Here is a 27835-nt window from a genome sequence, read left to right as displayed (position 1 = left end):
TATGGTTAAAAAGCTTTATAGTTTAGTAGATTTGTCTTAGAAACATAATGTAGAAAGTGGTGATTATGGCTTGCTTGTTTTTCTGCACCCCAGGGTTCCTTGGATATCACCCAGAGTATTGAAGATGACCCACTTCTGGATGCCCAGCTTCTCCCACATCACTCATTACAAGCTCACTTTAGACCCCGATTCCATCCTCTTCCTACAGTCATCATAGTGAATCTTCTGTGGTTTATTCATGTAAGTTGGCTGCAAGAAGGGGACCTATCCAGAGGTGATGTTTGTAAAAATTATGTAAGTGTTTCAGTGGGCAGTTGTGCTGTATCTATCAACATTTAAAATGTAGGGCACATGTTCTTAGGACATCCTGAGGGCTGTGTCATGGGCAAAAAAAAAAAAAAAAGTACATACACTTTTACTTATATCTTCAAATAATTCATCGTGGATATATTTGCACACATGTAAAGATATTGCTGATAATAGCCATGTTGTCAATCATATCAAGAGACTACAAACTACTTGGCTACTTGGCATCCAGAAGACACTGTGTGTCCCATTCATATAAGGAAATGCTATGCAACTGTTAAGAATGGGGTAGATAGGTATACAGTATATTAACATAGAATAGCCTTCATGATTACATTGTCGAGTGAAAAAAATCAAGTTTTCAACCTTGTGTGCAGAATGTTCCTATCTGCAGTTTTTAAAAGGGAGTTGAGAGGGCTAGTGTGGATCTGTTTTCCTGTATATAATAGAATATTTCTAGAAGCATTCACAGACCTAGTTGCCTCTGAAACGAGGACTGAGGGTCTTGGTGGAAGAGACACTAATACAATTTACTGTTTACTTTTGAACACTACTTGATTTTTTAACCATGTGCTTGTATTACTTTTTCAGTTACAAAATGATGCAGAAAAGTCTACATATGTTGACACGGGAATTTATCAATTTACTTATACCTAGGGAATAATGTTTAGCAGACAAACCAAGTTGCAGTGGAATAATATGTACAATTTTTGTATGATGACAAAATTACAAATATCTGGAGTTTATAAAAACACATGTGCGAAAGGTCTTATCGCAGGCCTCACTGGTGGTGACTCTGCTGCCAGTCTGTTTAATCATTTCCTCCCTTTCGACGATTGCAGTTGGAAGCACTAGGGGTTATGGTTGTTCTCTGTTGCAATGTGAAAAATCAAGAGGGTTCATTCTTACCACTCCTTGAGTATTTATGAGGACTGTGAATGGAGTTGATTGACTTGCTCAGCCTCTGCTCAGCCTCCTACTGATAGGTTTGCCTGTCTGCAGGGACCATATCCCCCAGCACATTTCCTGGGTTCCCCTGCAGCTGGGATTCCTCTCCAGCGAAGTGCACTGTGGGAGACTTGAGTTAAGAACTGAATCACTGGGGAGAGAGGTGGTATCCCCTTTCCCTGAGAGAACTAGTAGCTGTGGTATGGCTCCACCATGGCTTCCTGATCCCCAGATCCCAGCTGAAGCGCTTTCTTCTTGGTACCACCATGTGCAGGGGTGGCCTTGTGGTTTCCAGATGGTGACCTCTTTTTCTTCTTTCCTTTTACTTTCTGTATAACATACTCTGTACCAGCCTGGGTACCATAGCAAGAACCTGTCTCTATAAAAACTTTTTAAAATTGGCCAGGCGTGGTGGCACAGGACTGTAGTTCCAGCTACTCCAGAGACTGAGGTAGGAGGATCGCTTGAGCCCAGGAGGTTGAGGCTACAGTGAGCAGAGATGGCACTACTGCACTCCAGCCTGGGCAACAGGGCAAGACCGTATCTCACACAGAAAACAAAAATACATTTAAACAAAACAAAACGAAAATACATTTAAAAACTCATTTATAAAAATAGGATAGGGGAAGCTGTACGTATAGGAATGTATGCTGGGAAGCCGGGTGCAGTGGCTCACGCCTGTAATCCCAGAACTTTGGGAGGCTGAGGCGGGTGGATCACGAGGTCAGGAGATCGAGATCATCCTGGCTAACATGGTGAAACCCCGTCTCTACTAAAAATACAAAAAATTAGCTGGGCGCGGTGGTGGGCACCTGTAGTCCCAGCTACTCGGGAGGCTGAGGCAGGAGAATGGCGTGAACCCAGGAGGCGGAGCTTGCAGTGAGCCGAGATTGTGCCACTGCACTCCAGCCTGGGTGACAGAGCGAGACTGTCTCAAAAAAAAAAAAAAAAAAAAAGAGAATGTATGCTGGGATGGTAGTTACTGCTTCCTAATTGCAAATATTGAATATTACTCTTTCTGCTCTCCTTTCCCCCAGCTTGTGTTTGTTATTTTAGCATTTTTAACAGGTGTGCTTTGTTCTTACCCTGATCCAAATGAGGACAAGTGCCCAGGAAATTACACAAACCCACTGAAAGTTCAGACGGTTATAATCCTTGGGAAAGTTATTTTGTGGATTCTCCATTTACTCCTTGAATGCTACATCCAGTATCACCACAGCAAAATCAGAAACCGAGGTTATAACTTGATCTACCGATCGACAAGGCATCTCAAGAGACTTGCGTTGATGATACAGTCCTCTGGTATGTCCAGTTTTCTCTCAGCTGCTTGGGTGCTTGAGGGACAAAAATGACAGCAGAAAGAATATATGAAGTTTGATTTTAGAATCAAATATATTCTCTCATTTTTGTAAGGGTGATGTGTGTTCTGACCACTAAAATTTGGATCACCTTAATGTCTTAAAGCTTTCCTTGGCCGGGCGCGGTGGCTCACGCCTGTAATCCCAGCATTTTGTGATGCTGAGGCGGGCAGATCACGAGGTCAGGAGATCGAGACCATCCTGGCCAACATGGTGAAACCCCATCTCTACTAAAAATACAAAAATTAGCTGGGCGTGGTGGCACGTGCCTGTAATCCCAGCTACTCAGGACGCTGAGGCAGGAGAATTGCTTGAACCAGGGAGTCAGAGGTTGCAGTGAGCCGAGATTGTGCCACTGCAATCCAGCCTGGCAACACAGAGAGACTCCATCTCAAAAAAAAAAAAAAAAGCTTTTCTTATGCAATATATAGCCTTAATTTTCATTTGAAATCTGTTATTTGTTATGCACATGGTACCCTCATAGCATGTGTGAAGTGTGGAATTATACCCTCTTTTGTTACCAGGTGGTTTACTCATCTCATAAAGATAGAAATGCTGGCCGGGCGCGGTGGCTCACGCTTGTAATCCCAGCACTTTGGGAGGCCGAGGCGGGCGGATCACGAGGTCAGGAGATCGAGACCACAGTGAAACCCCGTCTCTACTAAAAATACAAAAAAAATTAGCCGGGCGTGGTGGCGGGCGCCTGTAGTCCCAGCTACTCGGAGAGGCTGAGGCAGGAGAACGGCGTGAACCCAGGAGGAGGAGCTTGCAGTAAGCCGAGATCGTGCCACTGCACTCCAGCCTGGGCTACAGAGTGAGACTCCATCTCAAAAAAAAAAAAAAAAAAAAGATAGAAATGCTGCTGCTATTTGATATTTCTGAGAATAGGGAGAGCGAACTTTTAAATTTTGTTTTATTTTCTCTGAGGCAGGGCCTTGCTCTGTCACCCAAGAGTGAAAGGCAGTGGCGCCTTCATGGCTCACTGTAGCCTGGAATTCCTGGGCTTAAGCAATCTTCCCACCTCAGCCTCCTGAGTAGCTGAGACTACAGGTGTGTGCCACCACACCCGGCTAATTTTTAAAAAAAATTTATGTAGATGCAGGTTCTCACTGTGTTGCCCAGGTTGGTCACTGGAACTCCTGGCCTCAAACAACCCTCCTGCCTCAGGCTCCCAAAGCACTAGGATTACAGGTGTGAGCCAGTCCTGGTGGGAACTTTTTAAAAATGAAGCTGAGTGCTTTTCTTGCAGTAGGAGACAGTAATGGTTAGTTCCTAGGAAAGAGGACTGTTATGCAATGAGATGCATTATATCAAACAGAAAACTTGAAAAACACACAGGTCCTAATTTATGAAGGCAAGATCAGAAGGTCCACATGGGACTTGGAGTGCATGAGTACTTGCTTTTCTTTATTGTTGCAGACATTTTAAAGATCTAATGAAGTTAAATTGAACTTCTTAAGGTAAATTTGGCATTAAGTTATAGTAAATGGCCGGGCACAGTGGCTCATGCCTGTAATCCCAGCACTTTGGGAGGCTGAGGTGGGCAGATCCCTTGAGGTCAGGAGTTTGAGACCAGCCTGGGCAACATGGCGAAACCCCCTCTCTACTAAAAACACAAAAATTAGCCAAGTGTGGTGGTGTGCCCCTGTGGTCCCAGCTACTCTGGAAGCTGAGGTGGGAGAATTGCTTGAGCCAAGATCATGCCACTGCACTCCAGACTCCAGCCCGGGTGACAGAGTGAGACCCCATCTCAAAAAAAAAAAAAAAAAAAGAAAAAGTTGTAGTAAATAACTTAGTTTCTACCTTTTAAAAAGATGCTGTTTTCGATTTGAGTCCAGAATAAATCTTAAAAATTTTTGAATCCAGGCCAGGCTCGATGGCTCATGCCTGTAATCCCAGCACTTTGGGAGGCCGAAGCGGAAGGATCACCTGACGTCAGGTGTTCGAGACCAGCCTGGCCAACATGGTGAAACCTCGTCTCTACTAAAAATACAAATGAAAATTAGCTGGGTGTGGTGGCACGCACCCATAGTCCCAGCTAGTTGGGAGGCTGAGGCAGGAGAATCTCTTGAACCCGGGAGGCAGAGGTTACAGTGAGCCGAAGTCATGCCACCGCACTCCAGCCTGGGCAACAAGAGCGGAACACTGTCTCAAAAGAAAAAAAAATTGAATCCATATGTAGTCTTCCTACTTGGAGGAGGCGGCGAGAACAAGAAAAAGAGGGAAAAAGAAAAAGAAATTTTTTTGAATCCAGGCTGGGCATAGTGGCTCATGCCTATAATCGCAGAGCTTTGGGAGGCCAAGGTAGGAGGATTGCTTGAGGCCAGGAGTTCAAGACCAGCCTGGGCAACATAGTGAGTTCCCCCATCTCTACCAAAAATGAGAAATTTAGGGCTGTAACAAATGAGCACCAAGTTAAGTTTAAAAAAAAAAAAAAATTCCTGGGCGTGGTGGCTCATGCCTATAATCCCAGCACTTTGGGAGGCCGAGGTGGGTGGATTCCCTGAGGTCAGGAGTTCAAGACCAGCCTGGCCAACATGGTGAAACCCTGTCTCTACTAAAAATACAAAAATTGGCTGAACGTGGTGGCGGGCAACTATAATCCCAGCTACTTGGGAGGCTGAGGCAGGAGAATTGCTTGAATCCGGGAGGCAGAGGTTGCAGTGAGCTGCAGTCGTACCATTGCACTGCAGCCTGGGTGACGAGCGAAATTCCGTCTAAAAAAAAAATTAAGGCCGGGCACGGTGGCTCATGCCTGTAATGCCAGCACCTCAGCACTTTGGGAGGCTGAGGCGGGAGGATCACTTGAGGTCAGGAGTTTGAGACCAGCCTGGTCAACATGGTAAAACCCCATCTCTATTAAAAATACAAAAATTAGCTGGGTGTGTTGGCAGGTGCCTGTAATTCCAGCTACTCAGGAGGCTGAGAGTCGCTTGAACCCAGGAGATGGAGGTTGCAGTAAGCTGAGATCGTGCCACTCCAACCTGGGTGACAGAGTGAGACTCCATCTCTAAATAAATAAATAAATAAATCTCTATCTCAAAATAAATAAATAAATAAGTAAAATAAAATAAATAAATTAGTCATGTGTGGTGGCCTGTGCCTGTAGTCCTAGCTACTTGGGAGGCTGAGGTGGGAGGATCCACTTGAGCCCAGGAGTTTGAGGCTGCAGTGAGCTATGATTATGCACCGCACTCCAGCCTAGGTGAAAGAGTGACACCCCTCTCTATAAAAAAAGAAAAAAAATTGAATCAAATTAGAGATTTTTTTTCTCCAAAACAAAACAAAAAAAAGCTCTACAGAATTTAACTTTTATTTTTCTTCTGTTCTGTTAGTGCATTTTCTTAAAGGGCATGCTGCAAGTTCATCTACTCAGTGAAATTCTCAGTGGAAGCTGAAGGGCTATGCTGTATCAGCATGAAGCAGTTTACAGAGTTGGGTGATATTGACTGCTCTTGAAGGGGGAGGATTTATTCCTCCCTGCCTCTTGTGAGAATGAGCTTGGGAATGTTCAACTGTTATGTGCAGCACTCTCTTTTGGCCAGAAGATGTCAGGGTAACACAAAGATTAAAAAAAAGAAAAAACTTATTTTTAAACTACAAAAGATCTTGTATGATCTGTGACCAAAATAATACTCAGTTTCTCAAGTGATGGTCTGGAAATAGTATTTTTGAAGCTCACAAGGAGATTATTTGATCTTTACCTTTCCAAAATCTGCCTTTCAAATTTTTGTTAAACATATGAGCCGTAATCATAATCTATTTCTAAACACTTGGACCTTTAGAATCACAGATGATATCACGTTTATGTGGCTCATGTGAAAACCCAGAAAATCTCCGGGCGCGGTGGCTCACGCTTGTAATCCCAGCACTTCGGGAGGCCAAGGCGGGCGGATCACGAGGTCAGGAGATCGAGACCACGGTGAGACCCCGTCTCTACTAAAAAAAAATTCAAAAAATTAGCCAGGCGTGGTGGCGGGCGCCTGTAGTCCCAGCTACTCGGAGAGGCTGAGGCAGGAGAATGGCGTGAACCCAGGAGGCGGAGCTGGCAGTGAGCCGAGATCGCGCCACTGCACTCCAGCCTGGGCGACAGAGCAAGACTCCGTCTCAAAAAAAAAAAAAAAAAAAAAAAAAAAGAAAACCCAGAAAATCAAACGGAATGGAGCAGGTACTTAACCTTATTTCTATTTTTTTTTTGCATAGAAAAATATTTTTTCTTATTTGCAAAAAAAAAAAAAAAAAAGACAAGATAAATCTATGGAGATGTAGGACTTACAGATAACAGTACTGATAATACTAACTTCTGCCTGATATATTTTGTTATTTTCCAGAGAAGAAAAAAATTATTTACCTTTGGGTGGAGATGGGAGAAAGGGCTTTGCCTTCCTACCAAGTGAAAATATTTACCTGATTAATCTGTTCTCCTTCCTTAGATCCAAATACATATATATATGTATTTTTTTTTGAGAGTCTTGCTCTGTTGTCCAGGCTGGAGTGCAGTGGTATGAACTCAGCTAACTGCAACCTCTGCCTCCCAGGTTCAACTGATTCTCCTGCCTCAGCCTCTCCAGGCTAGACTACAGGCACGCACCACCACGCACGGCTAATTTTTATATTTTTAGTAGAGACGAGGCTTCACCATGTTGGCTAGGCTAGTCTCGAACTCCTGACCTCAGGTGATCCGCTCACCTCGGCCTCCCATAGTGCTGGCATTACAGACATGAGCCACTGCGCCCAGCCTAATAATATTTGAGTTCAAAATGTATTTGGGCCAGGTGCGGTGGCTCACGCCTGTAATACCAGCACTTTGGGAGGTCGAGGCAGGCGGATCACCTGATGTCAGGAGTCCAAGACGGGCCTGGCCAACATGGTAAAACCCCGTCTGTACTAAAAATACAAAAAAAAAAAAAAAATTAGCTGGGCATGACTGGCGTGGTGGTGGGCGCCTATAATCCCAGCTACTCAGGAGGCTGAGGCAGGAGAATTGCTTGAACCTGGGAGGTGGAGGTTGCAGTGAGCGAAGATGGCGCCACTGCACTCCAGCCTGAGCGACAGAGTAAGACTCCATCTTAAAAAAAAAAATTTTTTTTAATCAATTATTATTAGTTACATAGCCAAGTTGCATATTTGGGGCTTTTTTCACATTGAAATGAAAACTTGGTCCTTCACCGAAAATAGTAATTTTCAACCCATCATATGGGTCCAGTCAGTCTCTCTGGGGCCTAAAAGTGTAAAGCCAGAGGCTGAGGACATACAAAAGTACAGTTCAAGGGAACTGCTCTTGAAGGTAAATTCTGGAAGGAATTCCTGGCAGGAATTGTAGGACCCGAGGGCATAGTGACTGTGTCCTTCCTGCTCACCTTTAGTTCTCATGGCCCACATTCTTTGGGAGGGCCAGAGACTGTCTTGTTGACTTGTAGAAATGCCTGCTGGAGTCCTCACTGATATCTGTGCCTGGTGCCCTGGGGTGAGCCAGAGCGGCTGGGTGTCTCCTGTAGCATAGCATCTGACTTCAAGTCCCCTGTGAGTTTTGTTTGGAGGAGGGGCTGCATAGCATGTGCCTGGAACTGAAAATCAGAATTCTTGTTTTAATAATAATAATGATATATGGCATTTACTACATGTCTACTTAGGCATTGTTAGTTCATTTCTTCCTAGCAGAACCCTGTGTGATAAGCATTATTTCCCCCGTTATGTGGTGGAGGAGTCCGGGTCTGGGTGAGATCATGGGTTTCGTTTCTAGGAGGCAGCAGATCCTACACTGGAGCCCAGGCGTGGTAGCTCTCAGCTTGTGGTCATTACAGGACCGCCCAGCCCACAGGAACTTATTTCTCCCAAATATTCTTAATGAATAGCAAGCGTTAACCTTAGAATCTTTTTTTTTTTTTTTTTTTTGAGACTGAGTTTCACTCTTGTTGCCCAGGCTGGAATGCAATGGTGCGATCTTGGCTCACTGCAACCTCCACCTCCTGGGTTCAAGCGATACTACTGCCTCAGCCTCCCGAGTAGCTGGGATTACAGGTGTGCATTACCATGCCCAGCTAATTCTGTATTTTTAGTAGAGATGGAGTTTCACCGTGTTGGTCAGGCTGGTCTTGAACTCCCAACCTTGAGTGATCCACCTGCCTTGACCTCCCAAAATGTTGGGATTATAGGCGTGAGCCACTGCACCTGGCCTAGAATGTTCTTTTTTCTTTTTTTTTTTTTTTTGAGACAGAGTTTCGCTCTGTCACCCAGGCTGGAGTGCAATGGCACGATCTCAGCTCCCCGCAGCCACCGCCTCCCGGGTTTAAGCGATTCTTCTGCCTCAGCCTCCCGAGTAGCTGGAATTACAGGCATGCGCCGCCACACCCGTCTAATTTTGTATTTTTAGTAGAGATGGGGTTTCTCCATGTTGGTCAGGCTGGTCTTGAACTTTCGACCTCAGGAGCCACCGCTAGCCTAGAATCTTTAAAATGGTGAGTGATGTAATACAAAAAACATTTAGACTATCTCTATGGTTATAAAATCATTTATAAAACACCAAACTAGGCTGGGCACGGTGGCTCACACCTGTGATCCCAGCACTTTGTGAGGCTAAGGCAGGTGGGTCGCTTGAGGCCAGGAGTTCCAGACCAGCTTGGCCAACATGGTGAAAACCTGTCTCTATTAAAAACACAAAAATTAGGCCAGGTGCTGTGGCTCACGCCTGTAATCCCAGCACTTTGGGAGGCCGAGGCGGGCGGATCACCTGAGGTCAGGAGTTCGAGACCAGCCTGGCCAACATGGTGAAACCCCCTCTCTACTAAAAATACAAAAAATTAGCGAGGTGTGGTGGTGGGCATCTGTAATCCCAGCTACTCAGGAGGCTGAGACAGAAGAATCGCTTGAACCTGGGAGGCGGAGGTTACAGTCAGCCAAGATCGCGTCATTGCACTCCCGCCTGGGCAACAAGAGCAAAACTCTGACTCAAAAAAAACAAAACAAAACAAATACAAAAATTAGCTGGGCATGGTGGCGTGGCGGGCACCTGTCATTCCAGCTACTAGGGAGGCCAAGAATTGCTTGAACTTGGGAGGCAGAGGTTGCAGTGAGCTGAGATCTCACCAGCCTGGGCAACAGAGTAAGACTGCTTCAAAAACAAAAAAAAAAGTCATTATGTTACTGTATAACTGGAGAGTGTATTTGGTTAGCACAAAACTGATAAGGAGGCTGGTGTGGTAACCCAGAGATGAAGTGACTTTCATCTGAACTAAGATATTGTATGGGGTGGTCTTCTTCAAGGAGGGTACTTGTATAATGTCCACAGCACATACCATTATGAGGAATGCTTTATTTCACTATGGCTTTCCCACCAGACTGCAAACTTGCTGGTACATAGGATTTGCCCAGTACCTTGAAAATCCTTTGAAAACTCTTTCATTTCTCTGCAGTTTTTTTTCCTAGTGTGTATTTCTTTCCTAAATGTTGTAAAACTGTATTGGCTGGGCGTGGTGGCTCACGCCTGTAATCCCAGCACTTTGGGAGGCCGAGGCGGGTGAATCACGAGGTCAGGAGTTCGAGACCAGCCTGGCCAACATGGTGAAACCCTGTTTCTACTAAAAACACAAAAATTAGCCAGGCGTGGTGGCGGGCATCTGTAATCCCAGCTACTCAGGAGGCTGTGGCAGGAGAATCACTTGAACCCTGGAGGCAGAGGTTGCAGTGAGCCGAGATCGTGCCACTGCACTCCAGCCTTGGTGACAGAGCAAAACTCCATCTCAAAAAAAAAAAAAAAAAGAAGAAGAAGAAAAAAAACAAAAAACTGTATTTATCTTGTTCACAAAACTGATTTACAAAGAATCTGTCAATATGCTAATATACTGTGGCAGGTCATTGGGTGAGTGGGCTTGCTAGAAAGTAGCTTTGTGTTGTTACTTTTTTTTTTTAATCCAGTGATATTTTGTCAAAACTTTTTTTATTTTTTTTATTTTTATTTTTTTTTAAGAGACAAAGTCTCACTCTGTTGCCCAGGCTGGAGTGCTGTCATAGCTCAGTGTAGCCTCAAACTCCTAGGCTTGTGTAGTTAGTTTGGATGGGGGTTCTTTCAGCAAGGCTCTTTGGCTCACAATCATTTCTTTTGTATCAAGCAATAGAAGATAAATGAAAAAAGCATTTTCCCTCTCAGGATCAGACTCACATAAATATGTTAAATAAGCTTTAGAAAATTCTAAGATAAGATGCTACAGAGTCTGCCCCTAAATTCTCTTTGATATTTGTCAGAATAAAAGTGCAAAATGAGGTTAAAATGGTCCTCATAAGTAAATAATAGATATGCTGAGTGTGTGGTAGGGGGTGCAAACAGGTAATATTTATTGAATGTTTACAGGCCAGGCACTGTTCTAAGTATTTTTCACATATTAACTCACTCCCTAGAACGGCACGGTGGGCCGGGCGCGGTGGCTTACACCTGTAATCCCAGCACTTTGGGAGGCCGAGGCTCGCGGATCACTTGCGGTCAGGAGTTCAAGATCAGTCTGGCTAACATGGTGAAACCCTGTTTCTACTAAAAATACAAAAATTAGCTGGACATGATGGTGCACACCAGTAATCCCAGCTGCTCAGGAGGCTGAGGCAGGATAATCACTTGAACCCGGGAGGCAGAGGTTGCAGTGAGCTGAGATTGTGCCTTTGCACTCCAGCCTGGGCAGCAGAGCAAGACTCCATCTCAAAAAAAAAAAAAAGAAAAAGAACAGCATTGTGAGAAAGGTACTGTTATCTCTATTTTTTAGATGGGGACAGAGATATTAGGTAACTTGTCCTGGATTTTCATCGAGGTAGTCTGGATCATGGGCATACTCTTAATCATCCTTTAGTTCTGCTGTTGCTGTACCAGGTGACCAGAATGGGCTCCTAGGATTCCCACCGTGTGGGTCCTGAAGAACTGGTCTAATGGAAACTTTTTTTTTTTCTTTTTTGTGTCTTAAATGCAAACTTCTAAAAATGGCATCACTTTTTACTTGCATTGGGTACCTAAAGGAAGTAATTGTCAATAATTCTATAAAGCAAAAAATCATTCCTAAGTTTTTAAGAAAGTCCAGGTTTTTATATAGTTGTATTATGGGCCATTATTAACTCTTAGATGTGTAGATTTTTTTTTTCCATTTTCCCCTAAATTTAGCAGTATTTTGTTTCTATCTTTTAACTTCCTTTGCTGCTAAGAATAAATAGTTTTGTGTGCAGGTATGCCCTTGTGGGTGTCAGTGCTGAGCTCTAACATGTTGTCTGAAAAAACTGCTTTTCTACGTTCCTACACAGAACACTTCTTACTAAACTAGATGTGTGGAGTTTTCCCTACAACAGTTTAATTCAGTTCTTCAGCAGAAACCATCTGGGTGTCCTTCAACTTAATCCAATTATAGCACCATCTATCCTCAGATAGTCTTAGATCCCAAAAATTAAAGGGCTCTAGTCTTAGATCCCACAAATTAAAGGGCTCAATCCCACAAGACTCTCCCTATTTCAGATGTGAGTTGAAAGACCATGCTTCCCGTACTTCTGTATTTTTTTTTTTTTTTTTTTTTGAAGTGGAGTCTCGCTCTGTCACCCAGGCTGGAGTACAGTGGCGCTATCTCAGCTCACTGCAAGTTCCGCCTCCCGGGTTCACGCCATTCTCCTGCCTCAGCCTCCCGAGTAGCTGAGACTACAGGCGCCTGCCACCACGCCTGGCTAATTTTTTTCATATGTTTAGTAGAGACGGGGTTTCACCGTGTTAGCCAGCATGGTCTCGTTCTCCTGACCAGGTAGCTGGAACTAGGCTCCTTAGCCTCCCAGGTGGCTGGAACTACAAATGTGTGCCACCATGCCTGGTTAATTTTTTATATTTTTTTGTAGAGATGGGGTCTTGCTATGTTGCCTAAGCTGGTCTCGACCACCTGGGCTCAAGCAATCCTTTTGCCTTGTCTTCCCAAAATGCCGAAATTACAGGTGTGAGCCACTGCACCTGGCCTGGGTCTTCATTTCTGAAGGCTGTGATCACTCAGGAAATTACAAGTGTTTTAGGAGCTCTGTGTAAGGAACCGGACAAAGACCAACTATCTATTGGACAAAGACCATATATGTCTTTCTCATCACATGCTGTGTTTTATGTTTCTCCTCCTCAGGCAACACAGTGCTTCTCCTCATACTATGCATGCAGCACTCCTTCCCAGAGCCTGGCAGATTGTATCTTGACCTCATTCTGGCCATCTTGGCACTGGAACTCATCTGTTCCCTGATATGTCTCCTCATTTACACAGGTGAGAATTACAACGAGCCTGTTCTTATAGGAACCTCGAACTGCTTCCTTTCCTCCCAGTTTAAAGTATAGCCCATTATGTTAGCGACAAGGAAGTTCTCTGTGTATCTGAGTGGTGACCACATGCAGACTTCTTTAATTTCAAACAAACAGGAAAGTACAGCCACCACCAGTGAGACCCCATTCTTTTAAGATTGTGTCATTAATAAATTTTTGTCAACGCAAGTGAAACTTTTCCATTAAAACAAGACACAAACTTTTTGGGCTGGGAACGGTGGCTCAAGCTTGTAATCCCAGCTCTTTGGGAGGCTGAGGCAGGAGGATCACTTGAGCTCTGGAGTTGAAGACCAGCCTGGGCAACATGATGAGACTCCATCTCTCCAAAAATAAAAAAAAATAGCCAGGTATGGTGGTGCACAACTGTGGTCCCAGCCCCTCGGGAGGCTGACGTGGGAGGATCACTAGAGCCTGGGAGACAGAGGTTGCAGTGAGCCAAGATCATGTGCCTGCACTCCAGCCTGGGTGACAGAGTAAGACCCTGTCTCCTAAAACAACAACAAAAACATCCACAAACTTTTGCTTCTCTGAAGGCAGCTGAAATGTCAGCTTGCCATCTAAAATTAAAAATTAAGAAATAGGCCATGCACAGTGGCTCATGTCTGTAATCCTAGCACTTTAGGAAGCTAGCACTTTAATAGAGATGGGGTTTCGTCATGTTGGCCAGGATAGTCTCTAACTCCTGACCTCAGGTGATCCGCCCACCTTGGCCTCCCAAAGTGCTGGGATTACAGGCATGACCCACCGCACCCGGCCCCAAATTGTATATATTCATCTGCTTAATGAAGTTTTCATCCACATGTCCCACAGGCACCAACAAGATCAGAATTGAACAGAACATAATTTTCTTCAAAATTTCCCTCCATCCTAACTGTCCTCTTCTAGCTCAGTTAACAATACCAGCCTGCATCCACTTGATAAATCAGAATCCTAGAAACGTAGGAGTCGTCTACCTTCTTCCTTCTACCTCACTCCCCAAGAATTGGATAGGATTGGTGATCGGTCAGTCATCAGTCTTTTTCAGTCTACCTGTCTTTCAGCTCTGTCTCTTTTCTTTGGTCCCTGCCACTGCCTTGGTTAGGTACTCATCATCTCTTGCATGGCTACATCCAGGAGACACATAACAGGTCTCTTTCTCTCTGTCCACTGATTCATATTTCTTATTCCTACCAAGATGATCTTGTTTATACTTAACTCTGATTGTTAACAGCTTCCCTGCCTAGAGTTTTCTAATAGCTGAAGGAAAAAAAAATCTAAAGTTTTCATGTGGTGTAAAAGGCGTTTTATTTTTTTTTTTTGAGTTGGAGTTTTGCTCTCTTCACCCAGGCGGGAGTGCAATGGCACGATCTCAGCTCACTGCATCCTCCGCCTCCTGGGTTTAAGTGATTCTCCTGCCTCAGCCTCCTGAGTGGCTGGGATTATAGGCGCCTATCACCACGCCCAGCTAATTTTTGTATTTTTAGTAAAGATGGCATCTGACCATGTTCGCCAAGCTGGTCTCAAACTCCAAACGTCAGGTCATCAACCCGCCACAGCCTCCCAAAGTGCTGGGATTACAGACATGAGCCACCATGCCTGGCCTGAAAGGTTCTTGAATGGCCTCTACCTAGCCTGCTCTTCAGGGATGATGGTGAGATCCTTTCAATGACTGCCAGTTGCTCTGAGGATAAAATCTAAATGTCTTAGGCCGGGCCTGGTGACTCACGCCTGTAATCCTAGCACTTTGGGACACCGCGGCAGGCGGATCACTTGAGGCCAGGAGTTTGAGACCAGCCTGGCCAACATGGTGAAACACCGTCTCTACTGAAAATACAAAAAAAATTAGCTGGGTATGGTGGTGCACGCCTGTAATCCCAGTCGGGAGGCTGAGGTGGGAGAATTGCTTGAACCTAGGAGGCAGAGACGGAGGTTGCAGTGAGCCAAGGTTGTGCCACTGCACTCCAGCCTGGGCGACAGAGCAAGACTCCGTCTCAAAAAAAAAAAAGTGTAAATGCCTTGCATGGCACACCAGCCACTCCTGATGCATTCTCTGCCCACCTTCCCAACCTCACCCCTTGTCCATACACCCTCACACATACATACATGTAGCTTCTCAAGACCATAGCATTTGTTTAGACTCCTCCTGCACCTGAAGCGCCCTTCTTTATTCTTCTAGTCTGTGTGATTAATTCCTGTGTTTCTCTGAAGGATGAGCTCAAACTCTATCCTCTTTCCCCTCTCTGATACCTCCTGTTGAGTTAGGCACTGCTTTCCAGGCCAAAAAGCAGCTTGACAAATCCAACTCCTTGTGCAAGCCTCTTGCACAAGCTTCTAATGAAGGTACTTTCCATACTGTCTTAGAATGTAGGCTTATTATCTGTGTTTTCCCCTGGACCAGAGGAAGTCATGATTTCTGAATTAGATGGCTGGCTGGTTGCTCAACTTCTCTGGGCTTCACTGTGGGATAATAGGAGCATGCACTTCATGCAGGTGGTTATGAGAACTGAATGAGGGCCTCCATGTAAAACATTTAAACTGTGCCTCATGTGTTCTAAGTGCACAATAAATGTCAGCTGTTATTGCTATTTTCAATACTAATGTAATCCCTATATTCCCAGGGCTTAGAACAGGCCTGGCACATAGTAGACTTTGAAATACCCGAGGACGTTAATAAGAACAGCAAAGTAGCATAATTTGAAAAAATGAAACTAGACTTCTCTTTCAGAATTCGATCTAATAATGACTTATTATTTTAGTGAAAATCCGGAGATTCAATAAAGCTAAACCAGAGCCTGATATACTTGAAGAAGAAAAAATCTATGCTTACCCCAGCAATATTACCTCGGAGACTGGATTCAGGTAAGATTTAGGTGAGAATAAAATAATTGAGTTTTTTCCCCTAGAAAGCTAGAAACCATTCTGATGCTTGGAATTTATGATTGTGTATTTGTACTTTTACATTTGTTTATTTCCTTTCAGCTGTGGTGAAATAAAGTCTAAATCAGGATGTGTAAATGTATTAAATAGGCCATATATTTGATGCAAAAGTAAGATTAACCACTTAGCCAACCTATTTAACCTCTCAAGAGCTTTTGATGTCATTAACTGGTTACTCCCTCCTTGAAGCACCTTTTTTTATAAGTGTCTTTGTTTTTTTCTTTTCTTTTTTTTCTTTTTTTTTTGAGACGGAGTCTCGCTCTGTCACCCAGGCTGGAGTGCAGTGGCGCAATCTCGGCTCACTGCAAGCTCCGCCTCCCGGGTTCACGCCATTCTCCTGCCTCAGCCTCTCCGACTAGCTGGGACTACAGGCACCCGCCACCACGCCCGGCTAATTTTTTGTATTTTTTAGTAGAGACGGCGTTTCACCGTGGTCTCGATCTCCTGACCTCATGATCCACCCGCCTCGGCCTCCCAAAGTGCTGGGATTACAAGCGTGAGCCACCGCGCCCGGCCTTTTTTTTTTTTTTTTTTTTTTTGAGATGGAGTTTTGCTCTTGTTGCCCAGGCTCGAGTGCAATGGCATGATCTTGGCTTACCGCAACCTCCACCTCCCAGTTTCAAGCAGTTCTCCTGCCTCAGCCTCCCAGTAGCTGGGATTACAGGCATGCACCACCATGCCTGGCTAATTTTGTATTTTTAGTAGAGATGGGGTTTCTCCGTGTTGGTCAGGCTGGTCTCGAACTCCTGACCTCAGGTGATCCACCCGCCTCAGCCTCCCAAAGTGCTGGGATTATAGGCGTGAGCCACCTCGCCCGGCCTGTTTTTTTCTTTTTAAGGCATGGAGTCTCTCTGTATTGCCCAGGCTGGCCTCAAACTCCTGGGCTCAGACAATTCTCCCATTTTAGCCTCCTGAACAGCCAACCTGGTCTGCCTGCTCTTGTTTCTATCCAGTCTCTCCCTAAGTGACTTCCATGGTAATTAAAATATCATTCATATCTGTTGGAGATCTTGGGGCTGAAGTAGATGTAAAAAACTATACAGGCCCGTGTGGTGGCTCACGCCTGTAACCTCAGCACTTTGGGAGGTCGAGGCTGGTGAATCACCGAAGCCCTGGAGTTCAAGACCAGCCTGGGCAACATGCCAAAACCCTGTCTCTGCAAAAAGTACAAAAAATTAGCCAAGTGTGATGGCAGACACCTGTGGTCCCAGCTACTCAAGAGGCTGAGGTGGGAGGATTGATTGAGCCCAGGAGCTTGAGGCTGCAGAGAGCTGAGATTGTGCCACTGCACTGCAGCCTGGGTGACAGAGTGAGACCCTGACTCAAAAAACAAAAATCAAAAAACAAAACTATATAAACAAAAAAATGAGGTGATTATTAATTCTAGGTAAATCAGAAGGCTGATTTACATGGCTTAACTGTAACTAATATTTAGCCAACTGTTACATGTTTAACCGTGGCTAATATCTAGATAGTGATATTGCAGTTTCTGAATATTGATTTAACCCAAAATTGTAATATTGCTTACTGGATTGAGAGGCTACAAGAAAGAAGACATAAATGTATATGTATATGGATTTGGGGAAAGTGAGAGAGCTAAATTCTAATTTCTTATATAGGAAGTCTGCAGATAATAGCAAAAATTGAAAAATCAAGAAATTGTATAATCTCATTATTTAGAAATATAGAGAGAAATACAGAAGAAACAGTTACAAAGAGTTGAAAGTGGCTACCTTTGGGCCTGAAACTCAGAGGTGGTGGGTCGTGAGGAGCGAGGGGGGGGATTATTTTTCACTGTGATCCCTTTTTTTTTTTTTAACTCTGTATGAGTATTAAGTAGATATAAACAACAATAAAAAAATAGATCCCATAAATATGCTGCTGACTCCCAAACATGTATCTCCAGCTGTGTATTTCCCCTGTGGTCCAGATTTGTGTATCTGACTTTCTCATTAGCCATCAGCATCTCCAGTTGGATGTCTGCAAACTTAATGTGTCCAACACAGAGCCCTCTCCCAACTCAAATCCAGCCTTCTCCCATCTTGGGAAGTGGCATTGCTATTCAAAAGGTTGCTCAGGCCACAAAGCTGGCATCATCCTTGACTCCTGTTTCCTTGGCCCCACCTCCACCCAGATAACCCATCAGCAAGTCCTGTTGGGTCTGTCTCTAAAATAATAATCTGGCCGGGTGCAGTGGCTCACACCTATAATCTCAGCTACTTGGGAGGCTGAGGCAGAAGAATCACTTGAACCCGGAAGGCGGAGGTTGAGGTGAGCCAAGATTGCATCACTGCACTCCAGCCTGGGCAACAGAGTGAGACTCTGTCTCAAAAAATAATAACAATAATAAAATAAAAATAAGATAATAATCCAGCCACTGTTCTCTACCTCCACTGCCACTAGCATCTCTCACCTGGATGTGCAAGAGTCTCCTTACTGGTCGCCCCACTCCCATCTTCCCCTGCAGTCCCTCCGATGGCCTCTACTTTGCCCAATCCAGAGTGAACTGACTCTTGGTCCTTGTGTTTGCCCTCTCAATGGCAGTGGGCACAGTTAATCACTGTCTTTTCCTTGAAATGCTTCTTTCCCTGGGCTCTGGGGCATGACACTCTCCTGGTTTCCTTGCCATCAACCTGCTCTTACTTTTTCAGTCTCTTTATCCTGCTCCTCTTCCCCTTCAAGACTCCTAAAGATTGGTGTGCCCAAAGCTCAGGCTTCAGACCTCTTTTCTTCTTTATCTGCATCATTTTGTGATTCTTCTTTCTTTTTTTTTTTTTTTTTGAGACAGAGTCTGGCTCTGTTGCCCAGGCTGGAGTGCAGTGGCACAATCTCAGCGTACTGCAAGCTCTGCCTCCCGGGTTCACACCATTCTCCTCCCTCAGCCTCCCGAGTAGCTGGGACTACAGGCGCCCGCCACCACGCCCAGCTAATTTTTTTCTGTATTTTTATTAGAGACGGGGTTTCACCATGTTAGCCAGAACGGTCTCAATCTCCTGACATCGTGATCTGCCCGTTTCGGCCTCCCAAAGTGCTGGGATTACAGGCGTGAGCCACCACGCCCAGCCTCCTTTTTTTTTTTTTTTGAGAGGAGTCTCTCTCTGTCACCCAGGCTGGAGTGCAATGGCATGATCCTGGCTCACTGCAACCTCTGCCTCCCAGATTCAAGTGATTCTCCAGCCTCAGCATCCTGAGTAATTGGGAATACAGATACCCGCCACCACGTCCAGCTAATTTTTGTATTTTTAATAGAGACAGGGTTTCACCATGTTGGCCAGGCTGGTCTTGAACTCCTGACCTCAAGTGATCCGCCTGCCTGGGCCTCCCAAGGTACTGGAGTTACAGGTGTGAGCCACCACGGCCCGCTCTTTTTTTCTTTTTTTGTTTGAGACAGGACGAGAGCTCTGTCGCCCAGGCTGGAGTGCACTGCTGTGATTTTGGCTCACTGCAGCCTTGACTTCCTGGGTTCAAGCGATTCTCTTGCCTCAGCCTCTAGAGTAGCTGGGACTACACGCGTGTGCCACCACACCCAGCTAATTTTTGTATTTTTAATAGCGACAAGGTTTCACCATGTTGGCCATGCTGGTCTCAAACTCCTGACCTCAAGTGATCCATCCACCTTGGCCTCCCAAAGTGCTGGGATTACAGGCATGATTACACCACTTCTGGCCATGTCTGTGGTTCTTCTCATCCTGCTTTTGGATCTATATAATCTGAGACACAAGTTATTCCTTAACATCATCTGAAATGGATAGCAACAGACATAGGAATATAGTCAGTATATATAAAGAAAGTGTGGGCCAGGTGGGGTGGCTCACGCCTGTAATCCCAGCACTTTCGGAGGCCGAGGTGGGTAGATCACCTGAGGTCAGGAGTTCAAGAACAGCCTGGCCAACATGGTGAAACCCTATCTCTACTAAAAATACGAAAATTAGCTGGGCATGGTGGCAGGCACCTGTAATCTCAGCTACTCAGGAGGCTGAGGCAGGAGAATCGCTTAAACCTGGGAGGTGCAGGTTGCAGTGAGAGGAGATTGTGCCACTGCACTCCAGCCTGGGCGACAGAGCTAGACTCTGTCTCAAAAAATAATAATAATAGTAATGTGGTTACATAGCCCATTCCTGTAACCACATTATTTATAAGCATAACTATTTATTTCTAAGAATAAATCTTTTTTTTCACGTGGGACCATTCCCATATGATATTTTTCATGCTGAATTTCTCACTTACCATCCCTTGAAATAGTTCCCTTTTAGCACATATAGAATATCTGAGTAAAACACATCCAAAAATATTTTATTTCTTGAATAGGCAATTTTTAGTCAACATTAAAATTCATCTGGCATATTATTGTCATTCTTGTTATTATCATCACTATTCCTAGTACTAATATCTTAAATTAGTGGAAGGAAATTAAAAACACTTTATAGCTATTACTTCTGAGCAGTGAGACCAAAGTGAGTTGGGGCAGTAGTGTAGGAAGGAGTTAGATTTTTGTTTGTTTGTTTTATATACTTATATAGTATTTTTATTTGTGTCAAGTGCAAAAAGATACATTTTTGTGGTATGGGAGAAAAAAGGAGAAATGCAAAAATAAACAAATGCCATACATTTAAAAAATTGTTTCCCATGGTCAAAGTTGTCTATTTTAATTGTCATTTGATTATTGAATGAATTTTGCCTTTATTTGTCTTTAAATGCCATTTAAGTTGATCACTTATACTCAATTATCTTATACTCAATTATCTAACAAATTAGGATCCTTCTTAAATAAAGCAATGATGGCCTTTTTTAAAACATAGAGGTGTGAAAGTTTATAACATTTTAAATTTATTTCGAGAGTCGAAGTTACTAAAACGATTTATGAAAATAGTCTTATTTGGCAATATTACCCTGGCTTCTGACATCTAAGAAAAGGTGACAAATATAATATGCTTTACTAAAAACTAGTAGGTACTCGTTTGCAAAGACACAAATGAGTATTGGTGAATATGTGTAACCCATTTATATCTTGATTACTTGCAGGACTATTTCAAGCCTAGAAGAAATTGTTGAAAAGCAAGGAGACACCATTGAATACCTGAAGCGACACAATGCGCTGCTGAGTAAGCGATTGTTGGCTCTCACTTCCTCAGACCTGGGCTGTCAGCCAAGTAGAACGTGAGAGGCTCGCGGTCATGACAGCAATTGCAGAGGAACCCAGAGTAATTCAGACTGACTGACCACCTGACAAGCTGCCACGGGGAACTGCAGCTTTTGCTGAATAGCATTTTACAGTGTTTGTTGGAAACCCGAATTTGGTTCTGACTTCTGTGGCTGTTTAAAATATAGGGCTTGTGGGTCACTTGAAAAGTACCTGTAGAAGCCTGGATAACCTGAGGGGAATGTCTGTTTTGTACTTTTGGAAATTATTTAACTGCGTGGTTTATCCTAGGATCAGAGGCTAAACAACTCCATAGTCAACAGTTTTCTACCTGACGTTAGAACCCTGTAATGATTTCATTATGGATAGGGGAAGTCTAACAAGACAATCGATTTTAAACAGGGTTTTAATCAAATAAGTTCTTCCCACTTTTAAGCTGATGAAAGAAGTAATTATTTCTTGTGAATGTTTTTTCCTGGAGAGCCTTATCATGTATGTTATATGCTTATGTGGTGTTGGATGACATCATGGACCATACAGCTTTTATAGAGAATTTTCTCACCATAGGACTGAGGTCTCACCAGGTGATCTACTATGCAAACTCCTACAGTTTTCTATTCTTAAGAAATAAGGGCCTGGTGCAGCGGATCATGAGGTCAGGAAATCAAGACCATCCTGGCTAACACGGGGAAACCCTGTCTCTACTAAAAATACAAAAAAAATTAGCCAAGCTTGGTGGCGGGCGCCTGTAGTCCCAGCCGCCCGGGAGGCTGAGGCAGGAGAATGGTGTGGACCCGGGAGGTGGAGCTTGCAGTGAGCCGAGATCGCACCACTGCACTCCAGCCTGGGCAAGAGAGCGAGACTCCGTCTCAAAAAAGAAAAAAGGAAAAGAAAAGAAATAAGATATGATGATTGATTACTTGGACCAGTGTTAGACCGACTTGTGTTAGACAAACCTGTGTTGCCTGTTATATTGGCTGCACCTTCCATTAGCAATAGCTGAAAAATTCAGAGAAGAGTTTAGAACTTTCACTTTATTTTTGCCATTCTTCAAGAAGTTGCTGTATATTTCAGTCTGGCTATACCTTCAATTGATCAATAACTTCAATTATAGGAAAGGTATCTTCTGTAATTTTAAATTACTGTAAAAAAAAGATACCTTTTAAAGCCTTGGATTATACTTAAAAATTGTAATGGATAAAATGCATATTAAATTATATGCAGATATTAAACATATCTGATTCTGAAGGTAAAAATGAAGTATTTTTCAAGCAAATGGCATTATTTCTCCATTTTTCCTAGTATGCCCCTTTAATTTGTCAATTTGCTGTTAACACTGTTATATGCTGCCTTAGAAAGACTTTTGGTTGAAGGCTGAATATGAGGGGAGGGGATATTTGTGATCGTGTTAATCTTTTTTGATCATTAGCTGAATATTCAATTCAGCTATTGATTATATAGGGATGTGTTCGATATAACTATATAGGCAAGGGATATATTGATTTGGCCACATCTATTTGATTTATGGAGGGCAAATACCTGTTTCTTTTAGATACAGCCATTGCTGGGGCATTCTAAAAGTTTTCTACTAAGATAAAGATGATTGTGTATGGCTGGGAGCAGTTGCTCATGCCTGTAATCTTAGTACTTTGGGAGGCTGAGGCAGGAGGATCACTCGAGGCCAGGAGTTTGAGACCAGCCTGGGCAACAGTGAGACACTGTCTCTCAGAAAAAAAAAAGATTGCGTGTCACCTGCACACAACTTTCACAAACTAAAGCCAAATTGTATTTTTAAAATTTCCTTTCTCCCTTCCGTTTTTTTTTTTTGTTTTGAGGGGGTTTTTTTGTTGTTGTTGTTTTTGAGACAGAGTCTCACCCTGCTGCCCAGGCTGGAGTGCAATGGCGCCTTCCTTTCTTTCTTTCTTTTTTTTTAGACGGAGTCTCGCTCTGTTGCCCAGGCTGGAGCGCAGTAGCATGATCTCGGCTCACTGCAACCTCCGCCTCCTGGGATTAAGAAATTCTCTTACCTCAGCCTCCTGAGTATCTGGGATTACAGGCACATGCCACCATGCCTGGCTAATTTTTGTATTTTTAGTACAGACGGGGTTTCACCATGCTGGCCAGGCTGGTCTCAAACTCCTGACCTTGTGATCTGCCCTCCTTGGCCTCCCAAAGTGTTGGGATTACAGGCATGAGCCACTGTGCCTGGCCTTCCTTTCTTTTTAATAAGTGTATCTCAAATCCATTGCCTTCTCTAGAAATCTGTTTCTCTGTTCTGGAAGAGCCTATAAACTTTGCCTTCAGTTGTTTTTCTTTTCAAAGGGGAACACCAGTGGTAGATGATTAACTCTTATTTATTTTTAAAATTTAATTTGGATCTATAGTCAGTATCTGAGATTTATGGGATGAACTTTGGTTTATAAGGAACGGTGTATTTAAAAAGTTAGGGTGCCCATGTTCTCATGTAATCATCAACATGTTTGTTGTATAATCATCAACAGTTTTCTGAATGCAATAATGAACATTTCAAACAATAAATGAAAATGAAACTAAGTATCAGAAGTAGCAAAACAGCTGGTGCAGTGGCTCACGCCTGTAATCCCAGCACTTCGGGAGGCTGAGGCAGGTGGATCACCTGAGGTTAGGAGCTCAAGACCAGCCTGGCCAACATGGTAAAACCCCATCTTTACTACAAATATAAAATAAACCGGGCATGGTGGCACGCATCTGTAATCCCACCTAGTCAGGAGGCTGAGGCAGGAGAATCGCTTGAACACAGGAGGCAGAGGTTGCAGTGAGCTGAAATTGCACCACTGCATTCCAGCCTGGGCGACAGAGCTAGACTCGATCTCAAAAAAAAAAAGAGGTAACAAAACAGAAAAATGAACAAAACAATTTAAATGTTAAACATTCTATTCACCAGGCTGGTAATTGTGCTAGCACTGAGGATACAAAAATTAAAGACTCTGGTTGGCAGCTTACATTCTAAAGAGAGTGAGGAATAGATTTCCAGACTCTGTGCTAAGTGCAGTAATGACAGTAGGCCCAATGTGCTGTAGGAGCTCCACGTCAGGGGGTACCCTGGGGGCAGGAGGGTAGAGGGTTTTAAGAATGCCAGACAAAACAATGAGTAAAGTAGGAAGGCAAATAGCTACAAAATATCCCAAGCACTGTGTATAGCTGGAACCAAAAGTGTGAGGCAGGACCTGGGTGGAGAGGTAGACAAGGTCAGAGCTTGGAGGACCTTGATACTATGCTGGAAGACCACACTTTATCTTGTTGATAATGGGATCCTCTGAAGCATTTCAAGCAAGGAAGTGACAATGTCAGTTTTAGTTTCAGCAGGATCAGATCGTAGTTCAATATGGAGGAAATGTGTGTGGCAGAAAGATATGACCCTGAACTAGGACAGGTATAGTAAACCTTTTATTATAAGTATATATGTGTGTAGGTATATAGATAGATATAGGTATATATGTATGTATATGTATTCCAAATGACAACAGTATCATGACTTATTATAAAGTTAAAAGCTCATTTTTTAAAAAATGGCAATATGGAAAAATATAAAGCAAAACAGTTATTTGAAATCTCACTACCAAGGGATTATACCAATGTACACCTTTTTTTGTTTTGTTTTTTGTTTTTAGTCTCACTCTGTCTCCCAGGCTGGAGTGCAGTGGTGTGATCTGGGCTCACTGCAACCTCCTCCTACCGGGTTCAAGTGATTCTTCTGCCTCAACCTCCCAAGTAGCTAGGACTACAGACACGTGTCACTATTTTTTAGTACAAAAATATTAAAAATTTGGGCTGGGTGTGGTAGCTTACGCCTGTTAATCCCAGCACTTTGGGAGCCAAAGTGGGTGGATCACGAGGTCAGGAGTTCGAGACCAGCCTGGCCAAGATGGTGAAACCCCATCTCTACTAAAAATACAAATATCAGGCCAGGCGCGGTGGCTCACGCTTGTAATCCCAGCACTTTGGGAGGCCGAGGCGGGTGGATCACGAGGTCAGGAGATCGAGACCACGGTGAAACCCCGTCTCTACTAAAAATACAAAAAAACTAGCTGGGCGTGGTGGCGGGCGCCTGTAGTCCCAGCTACTCGGAGAGGCTGAGGCAGGAGAATGGCGTGAACCCGGGAGGCAGAGCTTGCAGTGAGCTGAGATTGCGCCACTGCACTCCAGCCTGGGCGACAGAGCGAGACTCTGTCTCAAAAAAAAAAAAAAAAAAAAAAAAAACAAATATCAGCCGGGTGCAGTGCAGGGTGCCTGTAATCCCAGCTACTCTGAAGGCTGAGGCAGGAGAATTGCTTGAACCTAGCAGGTGGAGGTTGCAGTGAGGCAAGATCATGCCACTGTACTCTAGCCTGGGCCACAGAGCAAGACTCCATCTCAAAAAAAAAACACTAAAAATTTTGTATTTCGGCCGGGCGTGGTGGCTCACGCCTGTAATCTTAGCACTTTGGCAGGCCGAGGTGGGCAGATCACGAGGTCAGCAGATTGAGGCCATCCTGGCCAGCATGGTGAAACCCCATCTTTACAAAAAAATACAAAAATATTAGCAACATTAGCTGGGTGTGGTGGTGCGTGCCTGTAGTCCCAGCTACTCAGGAGGCTGAGGCAGGAGAATTGCTTGAGCCTGGGAGGCAGAGATTGCAGTGAGCCGAGATGGTGCCACTGCACTCCAGCCTGGCAACAGAGCACAGGGAAACTCCATCTCAAAAAAAAAAAAAAAAAAATTGTATTTCTAGCACAGAAGGGGATTCACCTTGTTGGCCAGGCTGATCTTGAACTCCTCACCTGAGGTGATCCACCTGCTTTGGCCTCCGAAAATGCTGGGATTATAGGCGTGAGCCAGCTCACCTGGCATCCATACCCTTACCAATAGTGGGTGTTACCTTATTGAAGTCTTGACCCATCTGATGAGTATGTCATTGTTTCAAATTGTATTTCTTTGGATACCAATGAAGTGTTAACTTCATATATATGTGTGTATATATATATATATATATATAGTTATATATATAGCTTATATATATAGTTTATATATATAGTTATATATAGTTACATATATAGTTATATATATATATAAAATCTTCCTTTATATATTAAGATAGTCCCCACGTTTGTTAGAAATACATCCAAGTTTGTTGTTTCGGGTTCTTTTGTCATTTACTGTTTAAACACTGCAGCCTGGATTCTTCCTTCCCCAGCACTGGTGAAAATTTTACACTAATGAATAACCAGAGCCACGCTGGATATCTTCTTCTTTTTTTTTTTTTTTTTGGAGACAGAGTCTTGTTCTATCCCCCAGGCTGTGCAATGGCACGCTCTAGGCTCACTACAACCTCTGCCTGCCAGGTTCAAGCGATTCTCATGCCTCAGCCTCCCAAGTAGCTGGGATTACAGGTGCCTGCCACCACACCTGGCTAATTTTTGTATTTTTAGTAGAGACAGCGTTTCACTGTGTTGGCCAGGCTGGTCTCAAACTCCTGACCTCGTGATCTGCCTGCCTCTGCCTCCCAAAGTGCTGCGATTGCAGGCATGAGCCACTGCACCTGGCCTGGGTTGAATATCTTCTTGTCATGGGAGGGCTGCCAGTGGCTTGAGTGAATTTTAGTATATCCAGGCTTCTGCCATAGGCCCTCTTTCTTCTTTTCTTTCTTCAGGGATTCAAACAAAAGTCTTATTTGAGTCAAGTTAATCCTTTCTCTTTTTTTATTTTTCCCCAAATTTCTCTAAGACAAGGTTTTTCAACCCCAGTCCTACTGACATTTTGGGTTGAACAATTCTTTGTTGGGGGAGGGGTGTCTCTCCTGTGCACTGTAGGTGTTTAACAGCATCCTGGTTACTAGGATGCTCTTAGCATCTCGTGACAACCAAAAGTGTCTCCATACACATGCATTTAGTTTAATTTTATTTAACACTTAACATTTGAGAGCTGACTGTGTGCCAAAAAGTATTCTAGGTGCTGTGAATTCAGGGATCGATAGGACAGAAAGAATGCCTGTTTTCATGGTATCTACATTTTAATGGTGGTTGGTGGTGGGGAGTGGAAGGAGGAGTTAACACCATAGACAAATAAACCAACTATTGGGTTTGATAAATTCAGTTGTTCTTCTCTAAATTAGACCTTGTGTTAATATGGCTGAGATTTATGGTATGCTAAGGCTCATGGAAAAAAATTTAACTTTTATGCTGTAACCATTCAGAAAGTCAACAGCAAATGAAATGAATTTTGTATTCTCCTTTTTGTGTTTTTTTGCAGAAAAGCTAGAAAGGCATGCCCTTTAACAAGTCTGTCCGTTTCAGATATTTTAGTGATCTCAGTCTGAACTGAGATGCTTTTATAAATCTTGAATACAGCCGGGCGCGGTGGCTCATGCCTGTAATCCCAGCACTTTGGGAGGCTGAGGTGGGTGCATCACAAGGTCAGGGGTTCGAGACCAGCCTGACTAACATGGTGAAACCCCATCTCTATTAAAAATACAAAAAAAGAAATCAGCTGGGCGTGGCGGCAGGCGCCCGTAAGCTACTCAGGAGGCTGAGGCAGGAGAATTGCTTGAACCCGGGAGGCGGAGGTTGCAGTGAGCCGAGATGGTGCTGCTACACTCCAGCCTAGGCGACAGAGCGAGACCCTGTCTCAATAAATAAATAAATAAATAAATAAATCTTGAATACAAAACTCACATCTGGTAAGCTCTTGAGTTCTTGAAGAAGCAAACTTTGAATATGTGACAATCACAAATTTAAGATTTCAATACATTCCCTAGGTTTCCTAAGGAAAATTGTTTCATTCATAAACCAGAGAAGCCTATCTCTAATTCTTCTCCCCTCCTCTCTATCCAGTCTCAC

At 43.7% G+C, this 27835-nt stretch overlaps 1 protein-coding gene across 3 annotated transcripts in view; it reads left to right on the top strand.

Moving 5' to 3' along the window:
• TMEM192 (transmembrane protein 192) overlaps positions 1 to 22236 on the top strand; it is a 32457-nt gene extending 10221 nt beyond the window's left edge. For 2 of the 3 annotated variants that reach the window (XM_055273915.2, XM_063638355.1), the window contains exons 2-6: positions 94 to 240; positions 2292 to 2556; positions 12734 to 12868; positions 15660 to 15762; positions 20863 to 22236. In XM_055273915.2, the coding sequence (XP_055129890.2) occupies positions 94 to 240; positions 2292 to 2556; positions 12734 to 12868; positions 15660 to 15762; positions 20863 to 21001 (789 nt within the window). In that variant the 3' untranslated portion in view covers positions 21002 to 22236. The remainder of the gene's footprint in view (positions 1 to 93; positions 241 to 2291; positions 2557 to 12733; positions 12869 to 15659; positions 15763 to 20862) is intronic. The other variant, XM_063638356.1, reaches the window with a different exon arrangement.
• The last annotated feature ends 5599 nt before the right edge of the window (positions 22237 to 27835 follow it).

This window comes from Symphalangus syndactylus, chromosome 4 (assembly GCF_028878055.3).
Source record: "Symphalangus syndactylus isolate Jambi chromosome 4, NHGRI_mSymSyn1-v2.1_pri, whole genome shotgun sequence".
Taxonomy (NCBI): domain Eukaryota; kingdom Metazoa; phylum Chordata; class Mammalia; order Primates; family Hylobatidae; genus Symphalangus; species Symphalangus syndactylus.
Note: the sequence above shows the minus strand (reverse complement) of the source record. Positions and strands in the feature narration are given on the sequence as shown.